The sequence below is a fragment of the Barbatula barbatula genome, assembly GCF_947034865.1.
Source record: "Barbatula barbatula genome assembly, chromosome: 16".
Taxonomy (NCBI): Eukaryota; Metazoa; Chordata; class Actinopteri; order Cypriniformes; family Nemacheilidae; genus Barbatula; species Barbatula barbatula.
Genome location: NC_136779.1, coordinates 4,827,177 through 4,851,833, shown reverse-complemented (window position 1 = coordinate 4,851,833; position 24,657 = coordinate 4,827,177). Strand labels below are relative to the sequence as shown.

The following is a 24,657-nucleotide window of genomic DNA, read 5'->3' as shown; positions in this document are numbered from 1 at the left end:
ATTTAGATTCATAATCTGATTTTAAAAAATATTTTCCAAAAATCCACACAAATTATCCACAAAACTATTTAAAGTCTATAAGAGTAGACCTAAGTACATGAAAGGTATGAATATGACCTTTTTTACTATTTTTATTTATTTGATCAATGTCAATTTCACTATTCATGTATGTATGATGTATTATGTATGTTAGTTTAACATCAGCCTGCTCAGGGACTACGGGTGAAAATTAGCTCTTGAGCTAAAACCTGGTACTATGCATCTTTCCCCTTGAGGTTAATGTTTATTGGACGCTGTCCCTGTTTCTCTAAATAAATACAATAAATAAAAAATAAAATAATATCTGTAATTTATTGGGGATAAAATAAACAAAAGTGCAGAAGCGTAAAAAAGATTGAATTTCCTTATCTTAACCTAATTTGTAACATTGATCTAATAACAAGTAATGGATAATGTTCAGGCAGCGGGTGGTTATCATATAAATAAGCCCCGACAGTGTGATCAGGACTTGATGCGAAGCTGGTATTGTTTATTTCGCGACAACAGCCAGCTGCTTGTAAATTATCCCGCTTATTACAAAAACTGCACATAAAATGTGAATTTGAAATATGTTATTAGCTCATTTTTACTGAATGCAGACCTTCAGCGAGGAAAAGCACTCTACTTTCGATTTTAAAGTAAGAAACGACGTTCAAATGTCACAAAGAAGCAATTTGGTTTAAACATTTGTAAATATAATGTCATTTATGTTATTAAAAGACATATTTATATTTAATTTGTCAAAAAAACCTAACAAAAGATTTGCTGCATCCGTGTTACTTTAGTTTTGAGCGGATGTTATCCGGGGAATAACGAACCTGCAAATGTTGCGACCGGCCAATCAGAATCAAGCATTGTACCGAGCCGTGTAATAACAATTATTCTTTGCTGTTGGGAACAATTTCACAGGAAATTTTTGTATAACATTATTTGACTTTAATAAAACATCTCAGAATGTAAACTGCAAGGTGCAAGGAGAGGCAAATATTTGTAATAATGCAATTCTCATGACATTTTAGGTGGTCCTCTTTAAACAAGGCTCATAAAATGGATATAAAATGTAAAATATGACGTATAATCTACATGTTTGTAATATTGTAAAAAGCGCTATAGCAATTTGAATTGAATCACCTGATGTCCACAGGTTTGTGTTTGGGTTAAGTTTAGGAGGAACTAAAGTTGGAACTTAAATTAAAAGTGAAACTGACATAGAAACTGATTTGCAAGTGGAATTGAAACACTGAAAGGGATCAAAATAACAATAGAGATGCAAAAGCCCCACTAATCTCAAGAGGTAAGTGTGTCTGCTTGCGAGTAAGAGATAAAGGATTACATGGGATATCTACTTGATGAAGCAAAATCACTACTCCCTCGTGCAAGTGTTCTTTAATCCTGTGCATGTGTGAGAGTGCACGTCACTTCATAGGCTCATATTCGTTTCTTTACTAATTCAGTAACTCATTCATTCCTCTTATACACTGTATAAATACGAGTAATCCTGTGTACTGCAGAAATACTCCACTTCCTGTTGACATCATGAAACATTCACAGACTGTTTGACTTCCGCAAGTGCATGTTGTATTTTTGTGCGCAACAGGATGGGCTGAAGGGACATCAGACAAAACAAAGTCATTTCCCGAGGCAGGGCAAGCGATTATATTTTAATGAAAGATTTCAAAGACGGATACTTTCTCTTCGTAATAACACGCATTGATGAAACATGCAAAACAATACAATGAATTTATTTTGATAAAAGGAGTCGGATTTGATGTCATATAAGCAAAACATACAATTATTAAAAAGCTGTTTGCGGATCAGTTAACGATTCTGAGATATATATCAGATTGTACCACAGCACTGACCAAGTATTTGTTTTATTCACATGGAAGCTATTTTAAAGCACTGAAGTGGCCAGTAATGAGGTGCTGTAATGTGAACACAACACTGGATAGATCAAAGATCAAAGGTGAGCAAGTAGGTAATAGTGTATATAGTGTTACCATGGTAACTACAGGGATGGATTGGGGCATTGAGAAAATGTCGAGCTTGTACGCAACTATTTCTTTAAAGCCTGACTTTTATCCAAAGCATGAGAAGACGGCAGTGATTTCAGTCACCAAGAGACTGCGACGTCTGTCAGTAGATCGGGTGGCGATTCTCCCATGTCAACTTACCGGATAAAAACTAGCTCAAACATCATAAACTGTGTGGCTTTGAAACTGCAACTAGCCTATAGGTTGTGATCAGCGTATAAAAATAAAAAGTATTTGCATATAGTGAAATGCATTATTTAACAATAATACATTTTAAAAGAGAAACTCTTTTCATTGTTTGTTTTTTATTCTTTTATTTTCCTCTTTTGGAGAAGATGTTCAAAGTGTACAACAAAGTGTTGTCTCCGCATCTGATCTGTGCTCAAAATGTAAAGAGACAGGCAACCCTAAATTGAAATCGCCATTAAAGTTATATATCATTTTATCTATGCCTTAATTATGTTGTAGCTGTAATGGACTAAATAACAAATAATTTTTACGAGCTAAAAGGTAGAAAAAATATATATATAAATGTTTCATTCCGTTATTATATATATGCCAGTTTTATGCTACCTTTCAGTGGTGTCCCGCACAAACGGATTACCAGTCCCACATTTGGTTTGTTGGGTGGTTGTCACCCTAATCATTGGTAAATGCGCAAGCTGTGTCTACATTCACAAACACGATCATGGTGCGTGCCTAGACCTGTGCACCTGTTCAATTAAAATGTAAAATATATAAGCTTGATCTGTAGTTTTTGTGAAGAGATGAGTGTGGATAGCAACAATCTGTAAGTCCTCATACAAAACTAAAAGAGCACACATGCATTTCATTCAGTCTTATACCTTGTTCCCCATTTAATAAAACATGAAAGATAAAGAGTAAACAAAACAGTTTCTCATATTGGCTACTGTGTCACTGAGGTGCTGTGTTTGTAAGTCCGCTATGATTAAGCGTCTGCTGCATTAGGCTAATAAATATATTGACGTTGCTCTAAAGTCATAGGCTCTTGTTTACTGTACTTCAAACTGGAGCGTGTGGTCTGACAGTAGCCTTTAGTACAGTTCCCTGTACTAAACAACTTGTCATAGTATGTTCTGTGCATCCCGGCCACGAGTGCACATTCTGAGAGAACAGTGGGCTTTTGGAGGAGAGACGTGAACTGAAATCAAAGAGTAAAGAACACCAAGAGGCGAATCTCAATAGAACGTTGTATTGCAACACACGCGCCTTGCAATTTTGGGGTGAAAGTGACTCGGCTTTTTGCTGTTGCAATGGCAATTTCAGCTGCTTTGTCAAGAAAAAAACAATAAAGCTGAAATTCAACTGGCTCGCTAGAAACCATGTCAGTTATAAAGCATTGTCACCTCAAAATGGCGACCCAAGGAGCACCAGAGTTTCGCTTCTTGGTATCTATCCAAACGTTTGTTTATTCATATTTGTATCTTATAATATTAAATTACACTCTTTATTGAAGTGTTTTATTGTAAGTGTACAGTCCATTCTTTCAGCAGTCAGTTATAGGCCTAATATAGGCTATTCAAGAAAGGAGAGTATATTTTGTTTTAATTTAACCGATTTTATTTTAAGGTATCTTCTATTATATTGAAAAGCAAGACAAAATATAAAAAGCAAATTTTGACCGTTCAGTTTATGCAATAGTGAAAATATTGGCCAAAATAAATAGAAGAAATACAAAAAGCCATGCTCAATGTTCGTTATTCAGCCTTAGGCCAAGTGTTTCATTTTTATACGGCTTCGGCCAAGAATTTTCTTTTCAGTGCATCCCTATTATAGTCTTTGGTGGATGCTAAGATAGCTATCACTATAATTATCATTCTTGGTGTGAGCAATACTAGAAAATGTCACCATGGTTACAAATCAGCATTCAAATAATCAGAATTCATTGCAATAATTAAAGCATGTGAAACCTACAGCTTATTTTTGCATTTCATGCTTAACAAACACAAAATGTAGCAAAATGTGAAACTTCAGCACTAGAATTGCAAGCTAAGTGACCTTTCGATTACCGACCCAAACGCTCTCGCTTTGGCCCTGGGACAGCAGACCATTCTTATTGTTGAGCCCTGCAAACAAACACATTCATCTAAAATGCCCTAATGTGATAACACCCATGGCCATCAATCCCAAACGAGAACGAATGAAAAAGTAACAAGCAGCATCCTGCTTTCGTTTCTACTGGCATGCGTCACAACCCGCAAATACAGTGATAAAAGCCAAATTACAGCAGTCATGGTCTGTGACTTGTTGAGATAATGCCTTCATTCGGATGCCAGAGGGAAAAACTCATTGCCTACTGAGAGACTGGTAAGGTAACCCATCCCTGAAAGATAAAGCTCTATCAAAACACGCATACGACGAACGCCGCAACCTTTAATTGTTCCATCACCCGTGCCACTTACAGAAAGAGGGAGTGTGTGAGATGTAATGTTGGTGTCAGTGTTTTCTTTATTGTGCTGAGGCTCAGAGATCCGTGGGCTCAATTACTACCCCGGTGAGAGGCACTCCAGCATTTGTCGCAATCAACAAAACTGCATCGGACGACAGAAAAAAGCAGCCGCAGAGAAGCACAAGACCCCGAGGGACACGGGTCTGGACCCGGAGCGCAAATCAGTGAGCGCCTGGACAATTAATAGCCTGTCAATATCTGCTGGAAGCAGCTGTCCGATACAGCTCTTCTATTTCCAAATGATGAAATGACAAAAAAAAATTCGATTGACTAATATTAAATATGTCAAACCGTCATTATGTTGAAGAAGCGATCTAGAATTACAGGAAACATTCTACATTATCCGCTTTATAATATTGATTCTGTGGTTTTCAAAGTGAGCAAAGCTTGATATAAAATTTACATCCGAGCACGATCTGTAGGCTAATAAAGCTTACAAATAGCGGTCGTTTGTAACGCAGATGTTAGCTATTTAAAAGATCCAGTGTATGTATTTTTAGCGGCATGTAGTGGTGAGATTGCTATTTGAGTCATACGGCTCACTCCGCCACTCACTTTCAAAGCACTATGGGCGGCTGACACAAGACTAAGATGTTGTCATGTTTTCGCTTCTTTGCCGAAGGAGATAAAATATTTAAGAAACACGCTCTGTAGAGCAGTTTGTCCGATTAGGGATGTGGTTCACAAACTAGTGGTACTTGAAGGGACTCCGGTTGTACATTAAGGTGACACGACACGAGACAATTTTAAACTCTTTATATTAATTTACATTTGGAATATATCTCAGCCTATCTGCAATTTTAAAATAGTTTTAAAATAGAATTATTGTTGTTGATTTATCATCGGTCGATCGGTAACTCGGGCGCGCCACGGGCAGCTCAAACACAGAGCGGGAGCAGACAGGCACTTGTGCGACACTCACTCTCTTCCCACTCTCTTCCTGCGTGCAAATCAAGTTTCTTATGTATTTCTGCACTTGAACCACTCTTTAAAGCTGTTGTTTTTGCTGTAAAGTGCTAATTCAATGCGCGTCTGCGTCTACTCTAGGTTAAATGAATGTAGTCCGCGTTACGATGTATTTTTGAAATGCCACTTTGACAAAAGCTGGTGCAGAAAAGTGTAAGTCTTTGTATACAGCTGCTCGCTTGATGTTTAAGTATACGTGTATTTATTCTGTGTTAAATATTCTTTCCTCATTGTTTGTCTATAATACAAGTTTGTAGGCTTTCTGCATGTACCCACACATAAGAGTTTACAGAGTTTACTATGCACTACGGAAAAGTGTTTTGTGTTCACTATTACTGCTAACTAACTAAAAAAAGTGTTTTATTATTAAAGTACATATGAATTGGACGTGTAAAGATTAAGATTCACAGCTCTAGTATTAATTTAAGTGTTTATTCATGTGATTTTCTATGGCGGTCATTAGGTGGTACTTGGAACAACACATTTTACAAAAGGTGGTATTTGATCTGAAAAGTTTAGGGCTACTGTAGAAACAACATGGTGAATTCCATATAAGGGGACCAGCGGTGTATGTAGATAGAAATAGCTCATTCTAACATAATAAAAGCATGTAAGGTCTTTATACACCTCTGAACACATAGTTATGTATTATATATTCAATTTTTGTCAATAGTTCCTCCAATAAATTACACACAGTACCTTTAAAGTCAAAAGTGACCCCATTTACTTTTTTTGTACCCATTCCAGACAATCCGAATGTCTGAATCTTTTATCAAAATGTAATTTTATTGTCATTTACAGACCACTCCCAGCTGATGCAATGCATTCTGGTGCATTCTGGCATAAAATTCAGTCTATTTCAGTCCAACTCTAGAAAAAGAGTCATTATAAATGCCCTGGTTCATCTGAAAAAAGTCATGCAAAACAGAATTTCCAAATGCAACTTCAGGCTTGTTTAATTTATTGATGACCATTGATTGCAATACCCAATGCTGCATTGTGACCTCAGCAATTAGTTAATGTGACGCTTGAAGAGCAAAAATGGGGTGTGGAAAGAGGGAAGCGTCAATCGATTGAAGTTTAAGAATAGTTTCTCTACACTCTTAAAAACAGCGATGTCATAGAAGAACCAATTTTGGTTCCCCCGAGAACCATTCAGTCAAAGGTTCTTTAAAGAACCGTCCCTTTCTTACTTTTTTATAATATGATGAACCTTTTTTGAAACAGAAAGGTTCTTCAGATGTTAAAGGTTCTTTATGGAACCAAACCGTATTTCTATGGCATCAAAAAAACTTTTATAGAAAAAAAATTAAGAGTCTATCTGTGCTTTGGGAAACACTTTCTCGGCCGTTAAAAGGTGAAGCTGAGGTCAGACGGGTTTACTAAGAAAACAAATCCAGGCCAAATCCATGCTGGGCACGCTGCCAGTCTTCACAACGCTCACCATACCAACCACAACCACGCGGGCACATATGCCAAGTCCCCAGACTGTGTGAGTAAGTTCCATATGACAGAGATAAAAGCATGCTAAAGACGCAACGTGATGTGTGTGTGTGTGTGTGTGTGTGTGTGTGTGTGTGTGTGTGTATCAAATCGTTTCAACAGGATGTCTACAACCTAATTTCTTTGGAACGCAAGTGAGAAAACACATCTCCAAAAACTAAAATAAGGCAGATGACATCATTTTTTATAGGCTGATTTCCTTTACATAAAGAAAAAAAATTTCATTTGTGATGCTGTCCACCTCCTTACAAACAAACCTAAGCAGACAGAGTATCCAGCTGTGAATCAGCAGCAGGTTATCAGAATATATCTGGTCCAGACAGCGTCGTCCGTCCCCAGGCACCGGCCAGCAGGGCCACTCCGTCTGCATTTTAGAGCTCTATTACATCTTCCTCCTCTGTCTGTGCCCTGTTCTGTTTCACAGTGTCACTTTTCCACTGTTCTGAACCGATATATTCAACCGAAATTCCCTCAGCTCTGTTTTTCTGCTGTTCCCAGGACAACAACCCTTGATATCATTGCTGAGGAAAACATACAAGTGAATGGGGTGTTTTGAAAAGATGCTTTCAGTGAGAAGACATATTGACCGTTCTTTTATGGCAATAAGCAGGACACACGGATTCATATAAAAGCAATCAAATCGCAGAGGACTAAAAGTAATACAATTAAATTGTTTCTTTAACTAAACTAAACAAAAAACTATTTATTAAAATAAAATGTATAAGCAATTAAAAAAATTTGGTTTATAAATGATAAAATAAAAAAAATAAACAACTATAATATGTAAATAAAATATAAATGCCATGACACAGCTTGAGTAAAAAAAGAAAATCGAGGTTTGTACTGATTACAAAAAGCCAACATTCATTAAAAAAAGGATTTGTTAAAATTATTAAAATAAAATAAAATAGAGTTTAAAATTATTATTTGATCCACAAGACGAAACCTGTTGTGCTTCTTTTTCATGAAACGACAAGATTGCTGCAATCCCGTGCGATTCCTTCATAAAAGTGCCAGACAAATAAAAATGTCAGGTTATAAAGGCTATCTTGACCTCTTCCCCGTTATTCAAACTGTTTTAACCTCAAAGTATAATTGCTTAGGGAATACGAATGGCTGCAGCGTCGGACAGCCAGCACTGATGGGCCAAGCATAGACCACAGAAAATGTTCAGCCCTGCCCTGTTGCAAAGACCATTATTAAACAGTACAGCTTTTTGGATCCTGGTGTGTTTTTATTCCCAGCACAGACTTGCTCAAACTTTTAATTGTAAGACTTCTCTTTTCTGCAGGGTGGTCCATTGATATAAATGTAGATACCACATTAAACAGCTCCAGACAGGTCAACATGTCGGCCATCTTGGAACGGTCAAAATATTGTGTTATCTTTTCCAAGATGTCACAATACTGCAGTCTCTGGATGGTAAAACCCATGAGAATAGTTTACTATATTAATATGAAATACTTTCCTGTATTGATTCTTTAGGGTTAACGGAAATGTCCATAAAATTAACTAATAATGTCCCCAAAGAATATTGCAAGTATATCTTCCATTTTAATCTTCTTTTTATACTGTATAACAGACAATAAAAAAAAGTCACAAACAGCCAGTTATAAAGGTGACAACATTTAGCGGAAAGGATACATGTTTTCCAAGAACCAGCGTTACAACAATGTGCTTCAAAGAATTACACCATTTACAAACACAACAGAAATGAATCTCCAGATAACAACACGATTCAAAGTTTCCACAGGGGATGGCCAAATCATCAGACAAGGGGATTCTGGGTAATGCTGTACTGAGCAGGGCTCCATGCTTACTGCACCTGTGGCGCAAAACAACGGTAACCAAGTGGCAGGATGAGCGGACGCAAACAATACATTCTCAACATACACCCCCACCATGGCCTAAGGGGGCAATTTACAGCAGATTATTCCCTGCAGACCAAGAAGTGGTGGAAACAAGGCTATGCCTCATCACAAAGAGCCTCTCCAGAAGCATTTCAGAGCATCGAGCAAAGGTGAGGTTTACATCATTTAATAGCTTTTAGCTGCGTATCTCTCTCCCAATGATGTTCTCCAAACCAAGCCTTCAACAACCATGCAGTCCTGCTATTTTCAAACATTCTTTATGGAATTACATATATACTGATAAAAAGTCAAAAATCACCTACTCGGCATGACTCTTACCAATAAACCAATGACAGAATAGATGCATTTGATCAAGCATTTCCAAATTGAAAATAATAGCTGATAATGTGATAAAAACCACGCAGTTTTACATCAGTAAATGCACACACACTTTTACTCACCCTTATGTCATTCCAAACTTGTATGACATTTTCAGCATTGATAGTTCAACCAAAAATTTGTATTCTGTCATCTTTAATTCACCCTCTTGTCATTTCAATCTTTAAAAATGTTGATAACCGAACATCTTTGGCCCCCTATGACTTGCATTGTATGGACAGAAAACCATTGGGATTGGGAAATCATTTTTTAAGACTATCAACACGCCAGTGCTTTGCAAGCGCTTTAATGACTTTGATAGAATGTTTAATAAAACAAACCCCAGGGAACATGCAAATTCACATATGTGCATCATACATACTCCATTTAATGCATCCACTGTCTCATCCTTCCCCAAACAATCAAAAACAATGCGCATGTCACCAAACGCAGCTTTCATCATTCCGTCTTGCTGGTATTATTGTACAATCGTTTATTTCTTTCCAAGATGTGTCTTGCTGCTTATTTTAGCAGCATTCTAACTGAACCAGAGAAGCAAGTGCCTTTTGTTACACCTGAAAGCCCTGTTAGGACCGTGAGGCCATGAATTAGAGGCAGAGCATGTTTGTTTACTGTATAGTAAAAAAGACTAGATGCTAGTCACTCTTTCTTCCTCAGAAAACGACAGCTGATTCTTCAATGCAACAAGACTGAATTATTCACTTCTCGCCCTCTTGAGAAATTAAAAGAGGAGAATGAAATGAGAAATAGAACAAGGAGAAAGTGGGGCACACAGGAAAGAATGGGAGTGTCGAAGTGAGATAGAGAACAGGAAGAGGCAGCGTGGAGGCTGTGACTTTCAAGGTGAGACGAAAGTCCTTGCTCTACGTCTTAAATATGGTTAAAGTACTCTGTTATTAGGGTTGTCATCACGATTCAACTTTTATCAACAACACCACAAAAAAAGGGTCAAAATCTTTACTGTCAGAGATACCCAAAAGGTTCGAACTCGTAACACCCAAGTACGGCTACAAAATATTACTACATGAGAGGATCAACAAATATTGACAAATGATAAAACTGTAACCAATGTGTCTTGAGAGCATTTTTTTGTTTGTTAGAATAAAACCAATTTATTTTGTTTCATTGATGGTTGCACATAAACTCGGGAATTAAAGGAAATATTGTACATTTGCCCTTATGACATCACTGTCAGCCATTACCGTATCAGCTAGATTACCTTGATGTTTGGCATTTTGACATCACAGGCATTAGCTCATAACTGTGGCAGTTTGCCACACTTATATTTTTACACGTCACACTAAGTGCACATTACCAGACTGAAGCTTGTTGCCAGGCGCACATTTAAAGACTCGCCGGTCCTTGTTTCATGTTGTGTCGGCACACTTTACACATCTAATTGCTAACTAGGTGCGTCAATTAAAACGTCATTCCACTCCCCCGCAAGCTCTTCCACATAGCAACGTATGAGAGAGTGCTTGCGAATAACAAATGGAGGAGAAGAAAAGGCGAGAAAAGACAAAATACAAATAAAGCTGTGGTTAAGGAGTCCTGGAAGAAATTTGTATATATTTATCTTTGGCTATCATTTTGAAATGCTATTGGCTGTTGCTCAATGTCCTTCTCTTTCGCTTGTTGGGACACATCACATTTCACACAAGTTTAGATGGTCTCACGAGCGTTGACTATTATATGCCAGGATTGACAGCCTAATTTTAAGGGAATTCGTAACTATTTTACGAGGTGGCTAACTTGTATCAAAAACCTACGATTATTACAAAACTGCCATATTGAAACCCCAGTTAACCGTGTATTGCGATTCATTTAACATCTCAACTGACTTAAATCGTCACATATTATAATCGATTTTCAACAGGTTCATTGTAAATTGTAAACATAACGTCAATGACGTAAAAGCTGATCGCACTAAAACAATGAATGAGTGACATTTTCCGAATTTTCCACCTTGTTAAATAGTTACGAATTGCCGTGAGATTGTATTTCATCTGCACCTGGCCATATTGATTTTTTCCGAAAATTCGTATGTGTAGATGAATTCTGCAATGTGAATGGGCGCCAGTTGACAACATTTTGACTAAATTATGATAGAATTTAGATTTTGGGTGAACAATCAGTTTCTAACATGACATCCATTTCTCTTGAAAAAATTATAAAGCTTGACCACTATGCTGTATGTCATGGCCGGGTAAAGCTCCATTAGAGTGTGCCTGACATTTCCACAACTGTAACCCACCATATAAACTGAGAGAGAGAGAGAGAGAGAGAGAGAGGGAGAGGGCCTAAGAATAGTCCAGGGAAAGGTGTGTGTCCCCTCAGACACGAGCGCAGATATTTTTGGAGACGTGAGGCCCTGTGGGAGTGAACTAAAGCACAAACACACACGCAAACTGTTAAGTCCAGCAAAGCTCCCCTCCTACATGGTCATTCATACCCGCACCAGCCTTCCCTGCAGGCGAAAAGAACAGCTCGCAGCATATGGACTTTCTGAACTTTAGCAAATGAGATGTTCCACCAGGATCCGGTACACAGCTGTTCACAGTAACCAAAAGAGTAATATTTGAAGAATCATGAGGAAAAGACTGCCTAGCCTTTAATGAGCCGGCACCACGACAGCATCCCACACCAAAGGAGAGCGATTCGAATGCTGTGCTTAAAGGGGAGGCCTTTCAATTTGAGGGATTATGTAATGTAAACACAAGAATGAAATTAGTTCTCTTTAAAGTAGAGCTCCCATGACGCTTTGGGGCAGTTTAGGAAACTTCCAAGAGGGCGTATTTAATGAATAGTACGGGTGTGTGGGGGATTCGGGAGGGCAGGAGAAATCGATTGGCTGTAATGCTGTCTCAATATCGAGCATAATTGGAATTACAAGTGAATTATTAATAATCCTATTTAATTCAACACAGAGGCAGCGAAATTCACATCGAGCAATTCGCACGTGACAAGCTATTCGGAAAGTGTATAATTTTTCATTCTAATCTACAGAAGACTCAGGAAAGTACAAAACCTGCCGCTTCACTGCTTACTAGATATAGTTCGCTATCTGCTCTCTGTCTGTAATTTTCCTCCTTTACTAATGCTAAAGAGATCTAAAACTACATTTCACAATTTTTATCTCTCAAGGGAGTACATTGCTAAACAGATTTCACAACAAAGTACAGCAGTTCATAAACACAACCCCTAATGAGAGCGCTTCAGACTAACTTTACCCACGCTTTCGTCTCACAAATAAGCACGCATGCGAGATAAGATCAACAGCAAGAGACCTGTCAAAACGCAAACACGCATCAGGTGTGACACCAAACACACTGTGAACATAAGCCTTTCTTATCTGGTTAAAGAGGAAGCCATTTGTTTAACATGTGATCTAAAATGACTCGGTCTAAAATGACGTTTAAATAATCCGGCTTTGAAGGCCCAGCCCTAATATCGCTGTGGACAAGAAACTGCACATCAACATTTCAAACCAATACAGTCCTGCAGACCCACACCTCAGATAAACACACACTACTTAACAACCTAGGAGTGAACATTTCTCTTCAAGTCGAATCGAGAAAACATGCGGAGAGCCGAACACTTTAGTGCTACGTCTTCCTGGTTCCTTCAAGTATTTACATACAGATGAGAAACATAGTGTTGCAAAAGTAATTCACATGAATGATTGAGACAGATACCATGTGGACACTCGACAGGAAACAATTCTCTCCGCTCTCTGCTCACATTCCTCGGAAGGCAGAAGTTGAGATGTCCACGGATAAATCTCATTTAAATGCGCAATGACAGGTATTTTTCTTTCCACCTGTGTAGGTGAGAGATAACAACTGATGTACGGACTTGCGTTTACAATTTAGTGAGTTTTTTGTTACCCGAACACTGAACACGACAGAAGGGTCTTGTTTTTGACAAATTTCCCGTCCGACAGGCTGATATGTATGAAACCAATATTGCTCAAATGTCCGTCTTCCGTTTTATTGTGAACGATTGTTGACTTCAAAATAACTTAAGCTGCGACATGCGAGCAGGGGTATTAAAATAACTATATTAACTATATTTTTTCTACTTTTACACAAATGTAATATAAATCTTCGGCAATCCACATAATGTGTCTGTTTTACATGTGAGGAGATGTTTTGGTGTGTCTCCTTAAGTGCAAATGAATTGTTACAACTCAAAAACTGTAAAAATAGGGCACAATATACTGTTTTAACCTGAAGGAATTTTACATATTCATTTTTACAGTTGTATTACCTGTATTTTACATTTTGCACTGCATTTAATTGCATTTAAGCATTAACGGAAATGTCTGAAAAACAAAGGAAAATGTACTGGTAATTTTCTGCCATTACTTTATCAGATTTTTTATGGTATATTTTTAGTGTAGTCTCCGCGCCCTTTTCAGCAGAAAACGCAGACAGGGCTGTGAGACTGTGCTTCCAACAACAAAACAAGAAAGAAGGGTCACAAGGCGAATGAGAAACACTGTATCTTGTCTTTAAAAACACTTTGTCTCTTCACCTAACAAAGCCGTCACGTTTTCTATATGCAAAAGTACACCCGTCACGTATTTACAAATCAGAAAAACTGCTTTCAATAAGTGAAAGTAGCCTTACGGTTGAAAGAAGGGTCACATAAAGCGAATTAGTAACACTGAGTCTCGCCTTTGAAAACCAAACACATTGTTTTCATACGCGAAGGCGCTCCGGTCCCCACTGACATTTAGTTTTAAGTTGCCACAGGTCCCAGAAGTCTTACATAAAAAATACAGGTACTTAAAAAATCTTTATCTGCAAAGACGGTATTATTATGATAAGAGAGAAATCTGAACCGCTGGTTTTCTCAAAGGTTTGCAGAGATTGGCTCACATAAACAAAGTGACTTGGTTGTCAACAAACCCTGTTATAGCACTTAAACATGGAAAAAAGTCAGATTTTCATGAAATGGGCCATTTAATATTGTTATTTAAACTAGATTTCTTGCTTATCCAGGCCTATACAAAGGTTGCTAGCGATAATTTTAGAGCAAAACACATTTTACTCATTCTCATACCAAAATCCAACAACCTCACTCTTCAAATCCTCCCCTACTGGGGTTAAATGCGTTGTGAATTCAGTGTCATGATGTCTTCTTTAAAATAACAACAACTAGCATTATTCAGAAACAGCTTAAAATTAGGGCTCTCAAATCAAATTGTGATTGAAGTACAGTATAATTGAGAGCTACCATGTCTAACAGTTAGGAAATATATCGAAATTGAATAAAGTTCTCAAACCCTTTTCAGTCTTTAATACTAAATTCTACATTAAATACAGAATTAAAGCTACAAAATACATTGATTACCTCTTTTCTTTTGTTCTTTGAATAACATAAATGACAGGAGTCACAGCAGGTCGAAGAATGCGGCCCCTTAAAGCGCCGCCGCTCTATCCATATCCGACACCCTTTCCCATTTTCACAACTTTTTGTTTCATTTACAATTGTATTTAACAAGTTGAAATCTGTGATTCAGAAAGTACTAGACAAAACGGGGTTTCTAGCATAATCTTGTGTTTTGGTTCATCCAAGCACGAAAGAGAACAAAATACTTATGCGCAGTCTGACGGAGATGCAGTGACGCAGCCTTTAGCCCATGACTGTATACACCAGACTGGACCGCTGTCGCGTTGCGCCGCATCCCACAGCTAGACGCTGACTCTACACTGAACATCTCAAAGCAACAGTTTCAAATCACGCTTAAATGGTTCAAAGGCCTTCACATGAATAAGAGCGTGATTATATAATGTGACGCTAGACAAAGGCTGACAAAATCAACGGATGCTGCGTTAATTGCGTTAAAATGAAAAAACGCGTTGACAGCCCTAACATACACACATCTATGTGTAATATACATATAATATAAAAACAAACATTTATTTTGAAATTGATTCATCGTGATTAGAGGATTTGAAAGCCCTACTTACATTTGACATTTATTCATTTAGCAGATGCTTTTATATAAGTGACTTACAAATGAGAGAGCATTTGTAACAATGTCACATTTTTAAAACAACGAGAGAAATAAACAGTATTTAACTGTCGTAATCTTAAAGAAAAGAGAGAAATGCTGACATTCTCCAAGATTATTCTGCTAATACTGGCCATACCGGCTTCATGTGAGAGACACTCATATTCCCCATTCAGTGTGGCTTGGCAAGACGATGACAAACGACACGGCGCGTTCAATAACTGCAGCAGGGCACTTCCACCCTCCTTATATAGCATGAAAACAGTACACCAAGCCTCTCGCTGTAAAGCAGGAACGGGTCTGAAACTGTGTTTTCCTCCAACTGCCAGCACCACGCTACACAAATGAAGCCATTAAACTGCTTTCCTGTAGAAGATCAATGAAGACTTCAGCTTATCAATCAGAGCAAGACTATCACTAGCGAGCTGTGCTAAAATGATCTGGGCTATAGGAGCGGTGCGAGAAAGGTCTGCGTTCTAGATGCTGTGCTAGAGGAAGGATGAACATTAGGCTTTGCGACGTGTGAACTGTGATGGACTTAAAGATGTGAAGGGACAGATAGAGGGCAGCTCCACAGGACATTGGAAACGAGAGTGAGAAATGTGTGCATGTTCTAGGTCAGCGGTTCATCTAGAGAAAGAAGTGCACTCAATGACACTGCATGTTTCAGAATGGTGTGTGTGGGTGTGTGCATGACAGAAACATGGAAGCTTTCAACACCGTCCTAAAACCCAACACAACAGCAAAAAAGCAGTGGCGTAGCTTTGTTTTGAAGAGTCGTGGGGACAAAGATGACAGAAACAATAATTTAAATAATTGTCGCTGGCTGTTGCGGTGCCTTACACTTTAAAACTGTTTGTTCCTATGACTAATAAAGTCAATTGTATAAGCATTTTTGTGCTTGGACACTGGATGCAAAAGCAAGCGCCGTGAGCGCGGATGATGCCATTTTTATACTGCCCTCGTTTCTGGAGTCGGGGCTCTCTGTCTTAGGCAAATATAACTTGCAAGTGTGAGCAACGGAAGATGGTGAGAAAGCGGCGCATCCTATGTTTTTTTTCACAAGTTTTAGATGTTAATGGCCCCTAAACACTACACACCTTCCGCAAACATTTCTTAATTTCTTCCAAAAAGTGTCCCACCCGCAAATTAAGCCTACAGTAACTAAATTCTGTAGCTCACCAAGTCAATGTTATGAGTTTGACTTCCAAGTATTGATAAAATATACTGTATACGTTTTAAATACATTTTTATATAAGCAACTTAGATATAATAATTTAATGAAGGCATTGATCCTGCTTCAAATTCAAATTACTCGCCCTCTTGTCATTTCAAACCTGTATGACTTTCTTTTGCAGAACACATATGAAGATATTTTGAAGAACAACAGCGGTAACCATTGACTTGCATGCAGTGGTTTTGCGTCAGCACGATAGAAGCGAATGGGTAATGCCGTTGTTCGGTTAGCAATAGTCTTCAAAATATCTTCGTTTTTATTCTGCAGAATAAAGTCATACCCGGTTTGAAATGACAAGAGGGAGTAAATGATGAGGGAATTTGAATTTGAGTTACATTTTTGGGTGAAGTGTCGCTTTAAGCTAAACTTTGTATGTGAGACCAGGCCACAATGTATTGGAACCGCACAATCGTCACAAAAACAAAATGTTTTATTAACAGAACTAAAGAAAATTCAGAAAGATGCTAAACAAGAACGCAAATGCGAATAGAGAAACAACACAGAGAAAGGCCAAAAAAGAGGTTCAAAACCCGTGCCAGATGAACTAAGTTATCTGACAATAACAAACATCAGTACCGCAGTGAAAAGTAAGAGCCTACTACAAATCCAAGAGAGCAGTGGGCAAATATTTATATACAGGAGGCTGTATTGTCAGAGTGTGCTCATGTGAGGATTACATGACAAATACTTGAGAGAGAAATGAAGCTAGCGTTAGCACAACACAATCCGGATTCTGTCTTCATTTTGAAATGCCAGAAGGCAAAAGGCATCGAGTCACAATGAATTAAAAGATGGATTTGCAGACTCCCACAGTAAACCTTTTTTGCGCAGCTAAAAGGTGTCCCAAATCATTCTCCATCTCGGCTAGTTCTCGTTTTCTATCTGTGCTGAACTAGCAGGATGGCTAATTGAGCATTTCCATTGCGTCTGAGCTTGTGGGTAGGCAGAGCTCTTCTACACGACATGCCAGGGCCTGTGCGGATCTCAGAGGACTTAACTCGGCCGGGATGATCAATGACCCAATGCCACCCAGAGTGCCAACTCACTAGCTACAGTTTATCTGGATATCCAGAAAGTAAGCCAGGGGCCTAAACTAAACATCCCTACGTCAGCACATTGTGAAACAATAATATCCCAGCCTCGGCTTTGATTAAGTATCGTCTCAAACAGTGTGGTCAGAAAGTCTGAGCCACATTCAAATTCAGGGAATAAAAAATGAAGACCATACCTGGAACTAAACCGTAAGAAAAGGCCTTAAAGGTGCTGTGTGCAATATTTAGGAGGATCTATTGACAGAAATGCAACATAATAGGTCTACAGAGGTGTATAAAGACCTCACATAATGAAGCATTTTCATTTTTGTCTACACACACCGCAGGTCCCCTTACATGAAATTCATCGTGTTGTTTCTACAGTATCCCTAAACGGACAAACTGCTACAGGGCTTGTTTCCTAATATGTTATCTCCAACGGCAAAGAAGCGAAAACGTGATGTCATCTTTGTTCTGTGTCAGCCAGCGTAGAGCTTCGAAAGGGAGGGGTGAGCGGTGGAGTAAGTTATTGGTTGCAATTCGCAACCTCACCAATAGAATCGCCACTAAAATTTCCACATTGCTCCTTTAATTCATAATTGTGCAAATTGTTAATGAATCGATCCTTACAACAATCCCAGCCTGTGTTTTATGAATAAGGACCATGGTTTAGAATTTTCAACAACAAAACTTTATTCTACAAAGGGATGTGTATAAATTGTGGTGCCCACACCAGGCCCACTAACAGCCCTTAAAGCAAAAAGAAAATCTATATTATTAATATAATCATTTGTTATGCTAACAACACAAATGCAATGGAAAAAATATAACATACAAGAACAGAGACATTTTACTGGTGGTTGCAGATATTTGTGCCCCAAAGTACAAAAAAGTGAAGGGATCTCGAGATATGATGTATTTAGCTAATCTTTGGTTTATTTTACTATTCAAACCTCTATCAGGAGAGGAAGAAACTTTCTCAGTTTAGGTTCCTCATGTCACATCCTCTGTTAATTGTGAAGTCGGCAACTTCTCATTACAGCAGAATCGTATCACACTTAGCACCAAACGTATGCATTTAGCCGGGCAGTGACACTGTTCATTTGCGTTTTATTTACCTGATTAGAAAAAAGGCTATTTGCATGACAGTCTACATTTCAATAGATAAGTCGACTCAAGTTTCCTGAGTCACTCCAAGTGTCACTCACTGTCATAACAATCTGCCAAAGGTTTTTGCCTGTAGTCTCGCTCTCACTCGCTCTCACTCGCTCTCACTCGCTCTCACTCGCTCTCACTCGCTCTCACTCGCTCTCACTCGCTCTCACTCGCTCTCACTCGCTCTCACTCGCTCTCACTCGCTCTCACTCGCTCTCACTCGCTCTCACTCGCTCTCACTCGCTCTCACTCGCTCTCACTCGTTCATGGCAGCAGCCAATTCTAACATCCTTCTGCTCAACAGGTGATAAATCCCATTTCCCCTTCTCCCAAAACTCTACCTCCAGCCCAAACCCAATTTATTTTAAACCCCTTCTTTATCATAAAGGCAGTGCGTGGAAAATTGAACAGGACTCATTTTGTCAAGAAAATTCAATTTCTTTCGCATTATCTTGACTTTTAAAGGCACAATTCCCCCGAGAAGTACTATTATCTCATCGTTCACTTCATATCAAACACTTTTTCTATGAAAGACAAAAGGTGAATTAATGAATGCAAGATTTGGTGGATTCAGTACGTTATGACTCCCTTTAATGCTCAATAATGCACCCAAGAGTGTCAGCAAAAAAAACAATAAGTGGTCATAATATTCTTTTAAAATTCTTCACAAAAAAAACACAGTTAAAAAATTATAATGTAATTATTAAACTACTATGGGCTGTCGGTTTAATAAGGCTGACAAAGACGAAGAAAACAAAAGGGGAAGCAGAGGAAAACAAAATGGCAAAGAAATCAGGAGGGATGAGAATATATGGAAGGTTCTACTTAAAGGAGCAGCACGCACCGGAACAAAGAGTGCAAAATGAGTGGCGGACGGACTGCTCGTAGCTCCCATTACAAGAGACAGGTAGAAAAGAAGAGCCGAACACAATGCTGTGTGTTCCCTGTAGTGAGGACGTGCACAATGGAGTTCAGAATGAAGCAGATTTGGGCTGTCCGATACATGTTCCACGTACTGGGAAAATTGTATTTGAACACTTCGTGTCCATCCAATTCATTTTGTCATGAACTATACATGCCAATTGTTAAATGTATCTGATTTAATAAAGCTTTTTTTTTAATATTTAGTTGAATAAAAATATGAAATTGGCTGTTATGTATTGTTGAGAAGGCTGTCGTCTGGTAGTGGACACAACAAGAGCGCAAGGTAACTTCGGTTAGAAGAAAAAATTCAATAGCCATATTTTGGCCGGTCAATCTATCAATCACTGGTACTGAACACGGAGAACTAAAAACATTCAGACAAATACTGTCTGACAGAGACTCCAATATAATATGATTTCATAGTCCTACTCTTCCAAGGGGAACCTGCGGTACCGCAGAAATGTGCAGCTGGAAAGCTGGAAATGACTACACAGATGAAACACTGGGCAGTGAGCAGTCAGACAATGATGCATGCAGGATAAGTGACAGTGATGAAAATATCCCACGACATCAAAATGCGCTATAACACTTCTGGTCAGAACAGTCAGAAGAATGATGTTTTGGGGCGAGCATGAAGTTCAAAGAAGAGGACACGTCTTCTATCATGACTGTTTGATTACCCCTGCAAGGGTCTCACCCTTTTATGTAATTTCAAAGGAAAATATGCATGTGTATACGCAAAATATAAGAATTGTGCATGCGCTGACACTAAAGCCACGGTCACATTTGACTTTTCCCTGTATTGACTTCCATTCATACGCATGCGAATGCAACAGACCAGAAACGCAAAGCCGTCCGAAGATATTTAGCATTTCGCTGCGTTGCAAATAAAAGTTTGGTGAACTCTGACCTGCGAATTTGTGTCACGTGAGTGCGTAAGACCGATAGAAGATCAAAATGTCACAGCGAGACCTCTCGGTACAGGAAATGTAAAAGATGGAGAAATTGCTCCCGACCACTTTCGCAGCACCGTCCGAACGAATTTTGCATTCTCAAAGCCTTGTCTGACCGCTGCATAAAACAGGGATTGTTCAGCCTTTTGGATCACGCCCAGAGAACCAGTGTTACCAGCTGATATTATAATCGAACAGTATCACAAATATCACAAAATGCAGAGACAGTTCTGATCCTATGCTGGTTTTCTTTAAATAAAACTTGCAACTAGACATTTAGGTGATTGGAGCTCAAGTCAGCCTAAGGGAGGTCAACAACGGCTTAATCTGAATCCACTGGATTATTTCAGATATTTCAGTCCCTCGTGCTGTATTCAAACATAACCACTGAATTTAAAACACTGCAATTCTGCAAGGACAAAGAAACAGGACCAAATAGTCAGAAAAATTACTTGTGAAAAAATGGTTTTGGCACCCATCCCCCCGATCTGGGCCAATGGAATACAATTAAATAAGTGGATTAACCTAAATACAAAGCAATCCTCCATGCAAGGTAAAAGAGTACAAGATAAACACATCAATGAGAAAGCCAAAAACACACACATACAGTCGTCTCTGGATAATGATGTAAGCTGCAAAGATATTTTAAAAAACCTGGCCACAGCCCATCAAAAAACATATTTAGGTCTCTAATCCCTACAGGGACAAAAAGGACGGATTCTTGGCACTCTTAAAAAAAAAATAAACAGAAATATTTAAAAGTGCACTATGACGCCACTTCTTTATAGACAATTAGTCACCAAGTCAAAGACCCTTTGGAGATCGACAGCGACCCATGGAAGGGGACAAACACAAGTGTCTAGCAGACCTATGCTCCTACAGTGACTCAAAGAAATGAAGCCGAACTGCTTGCTTTTATACAGTTTATTTCATAAAGGCCTACATCATCATCCGAGAGAAACCCCGCCCACCCACTAATGAGGTCATCATGTGACCTGGCCAGTGCGCTAATCACACAAATATTTATATGGCGAGGCCCCCAAGGCCGTGTGTCTCGAAATGAGCTACTCAACCGAAATGAATTTTTCAATAAACTGTTTGACACAAGCAGGCGGAAGCTTTGCATCATGAAAATACTACTCTTAGCTTTTGCAAGGTCACGTGCGGCTACTCTGCAAACATGTGGCCTGCTGGGATTATGGGAGATTTCTTCCTTTTCCCTTCATCCTCAACTGAGACCATCGACACAAGTCTTGAGCTCCTCGTTTGAGGCAGCCAATCAAACACACCCCAAGCGAAAGCGTTGCCTAGCTACAGCAACAAGCGCTTAGTCGAAACCCCCACAACCATCAAATTCTGCTAAAAATACCTTTTTCTCCTGCTTACTGTTCAAATAAAGTCTGAATAAAAGGGATGTAAGAGACAGAATTGATTCGATTTACGATTGTAATTAACACGGCACCACATCTGGGCGTCAAGAAAGTTCGATAGTAATTGGAATTTAGTTGGCAAGTGCACTTATCACATCTCATAAATACAATAAACCCAACATGAGTTAAGACATGAAAAACACTTTGGGTTGGGCCTATTGATCTATTCAAATTGAACTATATCAACCAAAAATTAAATGCATGCACATCAGGGCCGAGGGGATCATTAAACCAACCATCCAGACAGAGATGAATTGATATAGACCCACACCAGGGCAGGCTAACAAGAACCACACCTCTCCGCTGCCAACTTCCAGGATCTTCATATTAGTGGTTAAAGGGTTTCCGTCATGCCTCTCTTCCCTCGGCTAACAGGACGTCTGCAGTACGCTCCAGTACTGAAGCCCTTAATTGGCCGGGCTGCTAGAGACAAGCACTCAACAAAGAAAATGGCTGGGCCATAAACAAGACCCTCGCTGTCCATACTTCCTGCTTAATTTCACATTAACTGGACGAAAAACTGCTCATCAGCAAATCGAGAGTGGGAGAAAGACACAGAGCATAAGATACCTCGCTGGCTAACCTCCTGCCATTTTGACAAATGAGCACCTCCGACCTGCTGAGGCAGGAACAATTAGTTATAAAACAGCAAACCAAAAGTCAACAAGCTAAAGCTCATTTCATTAAAAAATGGAAATAATTAAGCCTTGTTCGCCTAAAAGGGGTCTGAATGATTTTTCAGGCAATCGATGGGTTGGAACTGATGGCGACACTGTCATCTTTTAACATGGCAAGGAAGTGTACTATAGGCTCAAATTACCCATAATCCTCCTCGGCATATGAATCAGATTGTAGGCCTTTCTGTCATTTACGATATACTGCAAACTTTCCTGTGAATCAGGAAAGCAACTGCGGGAAATTAACATATGGCATTTAGAAAAATCCTACCACCGCAGGGCCTCTACACATCTTGGGCCTTTAGTGTGCCTGTTCCTGGAAAAATCTTAACCTGAAATAACTAGAACAATCTGTCTTTTTTCTCTAATCTTTCTCCTTTTCAGGAGAATGCGGGTCTGCGACACCACACGGGACTGATAAACACGTGCTTGAGCGAAAAGGTTTCAGAAATTATTGCAAAACTGCAGGTGGGACTATTTGCCAGATTTTTGCTGCAGGGCAGAGAACAAACATTCATGTGTCTCCCAATTCAAGTTCTAAGAAATCAGGGCTGAAAAGAGGCAGAAAGAGACGTTTCCTCGCTCTGGTTTCACAACGCAACATTTCTGCATGCCTTTTCCCCTAGAATTAAGGCTGCGTGAGACCATATGAACACGTTGGGACCTATTTGAACAATTGCTACCATCCCAGCGGGCCATGTTTCAAAGCACAGATCTTGAACTGAACAGGCAGGTACAGCACAGCATCCAAGGGGAATTCTGGGTGCAACCACCTTCCTGTCAAATAGCAAATTGTTTACCTTATCTATTGACAAGACTGGAAGATTTGTACCTTTTACAGGTACAAATGTTACAGGAGCATTAGCCCATAGTGTTCCTGTTACTCGATAAGTAGAGCACTGTGTATGTGTAAGCCACGCAAAGGTTGTGAAAACACATTTGTAAAATATCAATATTTTGGGATAAAGTTGTCTGCAAAATGCATCAAGTTAAATAAGCAAGGGCACTCACACAAGCCACTAAACTATGATTCAACGGGGTCCACAACAACTTCATAGCTCAGTCAGTGAAAAAACACAATCTGCGCTGTATGTACAAATGAACTGCTGAATCCAATGCCTTACCTCTTGCTGACAGTTTCTTTGTGTTAATAATTTTTGCAGCATATTCCTGACCAGTGGATTTTTTCACACATCTCCGCACCACGGAGAACGCGCCCCTGCGAATGAAGAACACACACACACACACATTTTGATTTCCCTCGAAAGTCAAATATGACGTATCTGAAGCTCGCGAACAAGGAAAGAGCTGTCAATCGTCGGTGACGTAACAGCAGCGTCATTACAAATGCCCGCATCGGTCATGCTTTTGAAAGGTGTAAATCACTGAATGCAGTCTGCAAGATATTATAACCGATTTACGTCCAACAAACTTAACCTAAGCTACAAAAACAGGAGAAATGGCAAGAAGTTCACATCTACATGTCAGAATAAAAGCTATAATTATCTACCCAAAAGTGATCTTGAATTCTTAGAAAAGGCGTCAATGTTCATTTATGAATTTATTAAATCCCTCTTTATCGCTCCCCTCCCAAAATATAAAAGTGTGTGTGCGACACACTCAATATTTCATTTTAATATCACATAAACGCTGACATATCCTTTAGTGCACTACATAGTGCACTTGTAATCTCAAAGCACACACAATCATTTCGCCCGTGGATACGAGCACAACACAATATACAGTACAGTACAGAGAATCAACGATGTCAGGCAAAGTGCCAACAAAATACCCAAAGTAACAAAAAAGCTTTCCGTCAAACAACAAGACCTTAAAATAAAACAAGGTGTGGACATTTAACATTGCACACACACCCCATCCAACATTCTATGCTACACGTACCCAAAAGCCACTACGGACCAGCAGTAAAGCTGAAACGAATCATCTTTAAACCTCCGTCAGTCACGC

General features: G+C 39.0%; 1 protein-coding gene across 13 annotated transcripts in view; it reads right to left on the bottom strand.

The window, feature by feature from the left end:
• The window catches only part of camk2g1 (calcium/calmodulin-dependent protein kinase (CaM kinase) II gamma 1), a 64,002-nt gene that overhangs the window by 38,942 nt on the left and 403 nt on the right, over positions 1–24,657 (bottom strand). For all 13 annotated transcript variants that reach the window (XM_079475846.1, XM_079475847.1, XM_079475845.1 and 10 more), the window contains exon 2: positions 23,814–23,908. In XM_079475846.1, the coding sequence (XP_079331972.1) occupies positions 23,814–23,908 (95 nt within the window). The remainder of the gene's footprint in view (positions 1–23,813; positions 23,909–24,657) is intronic.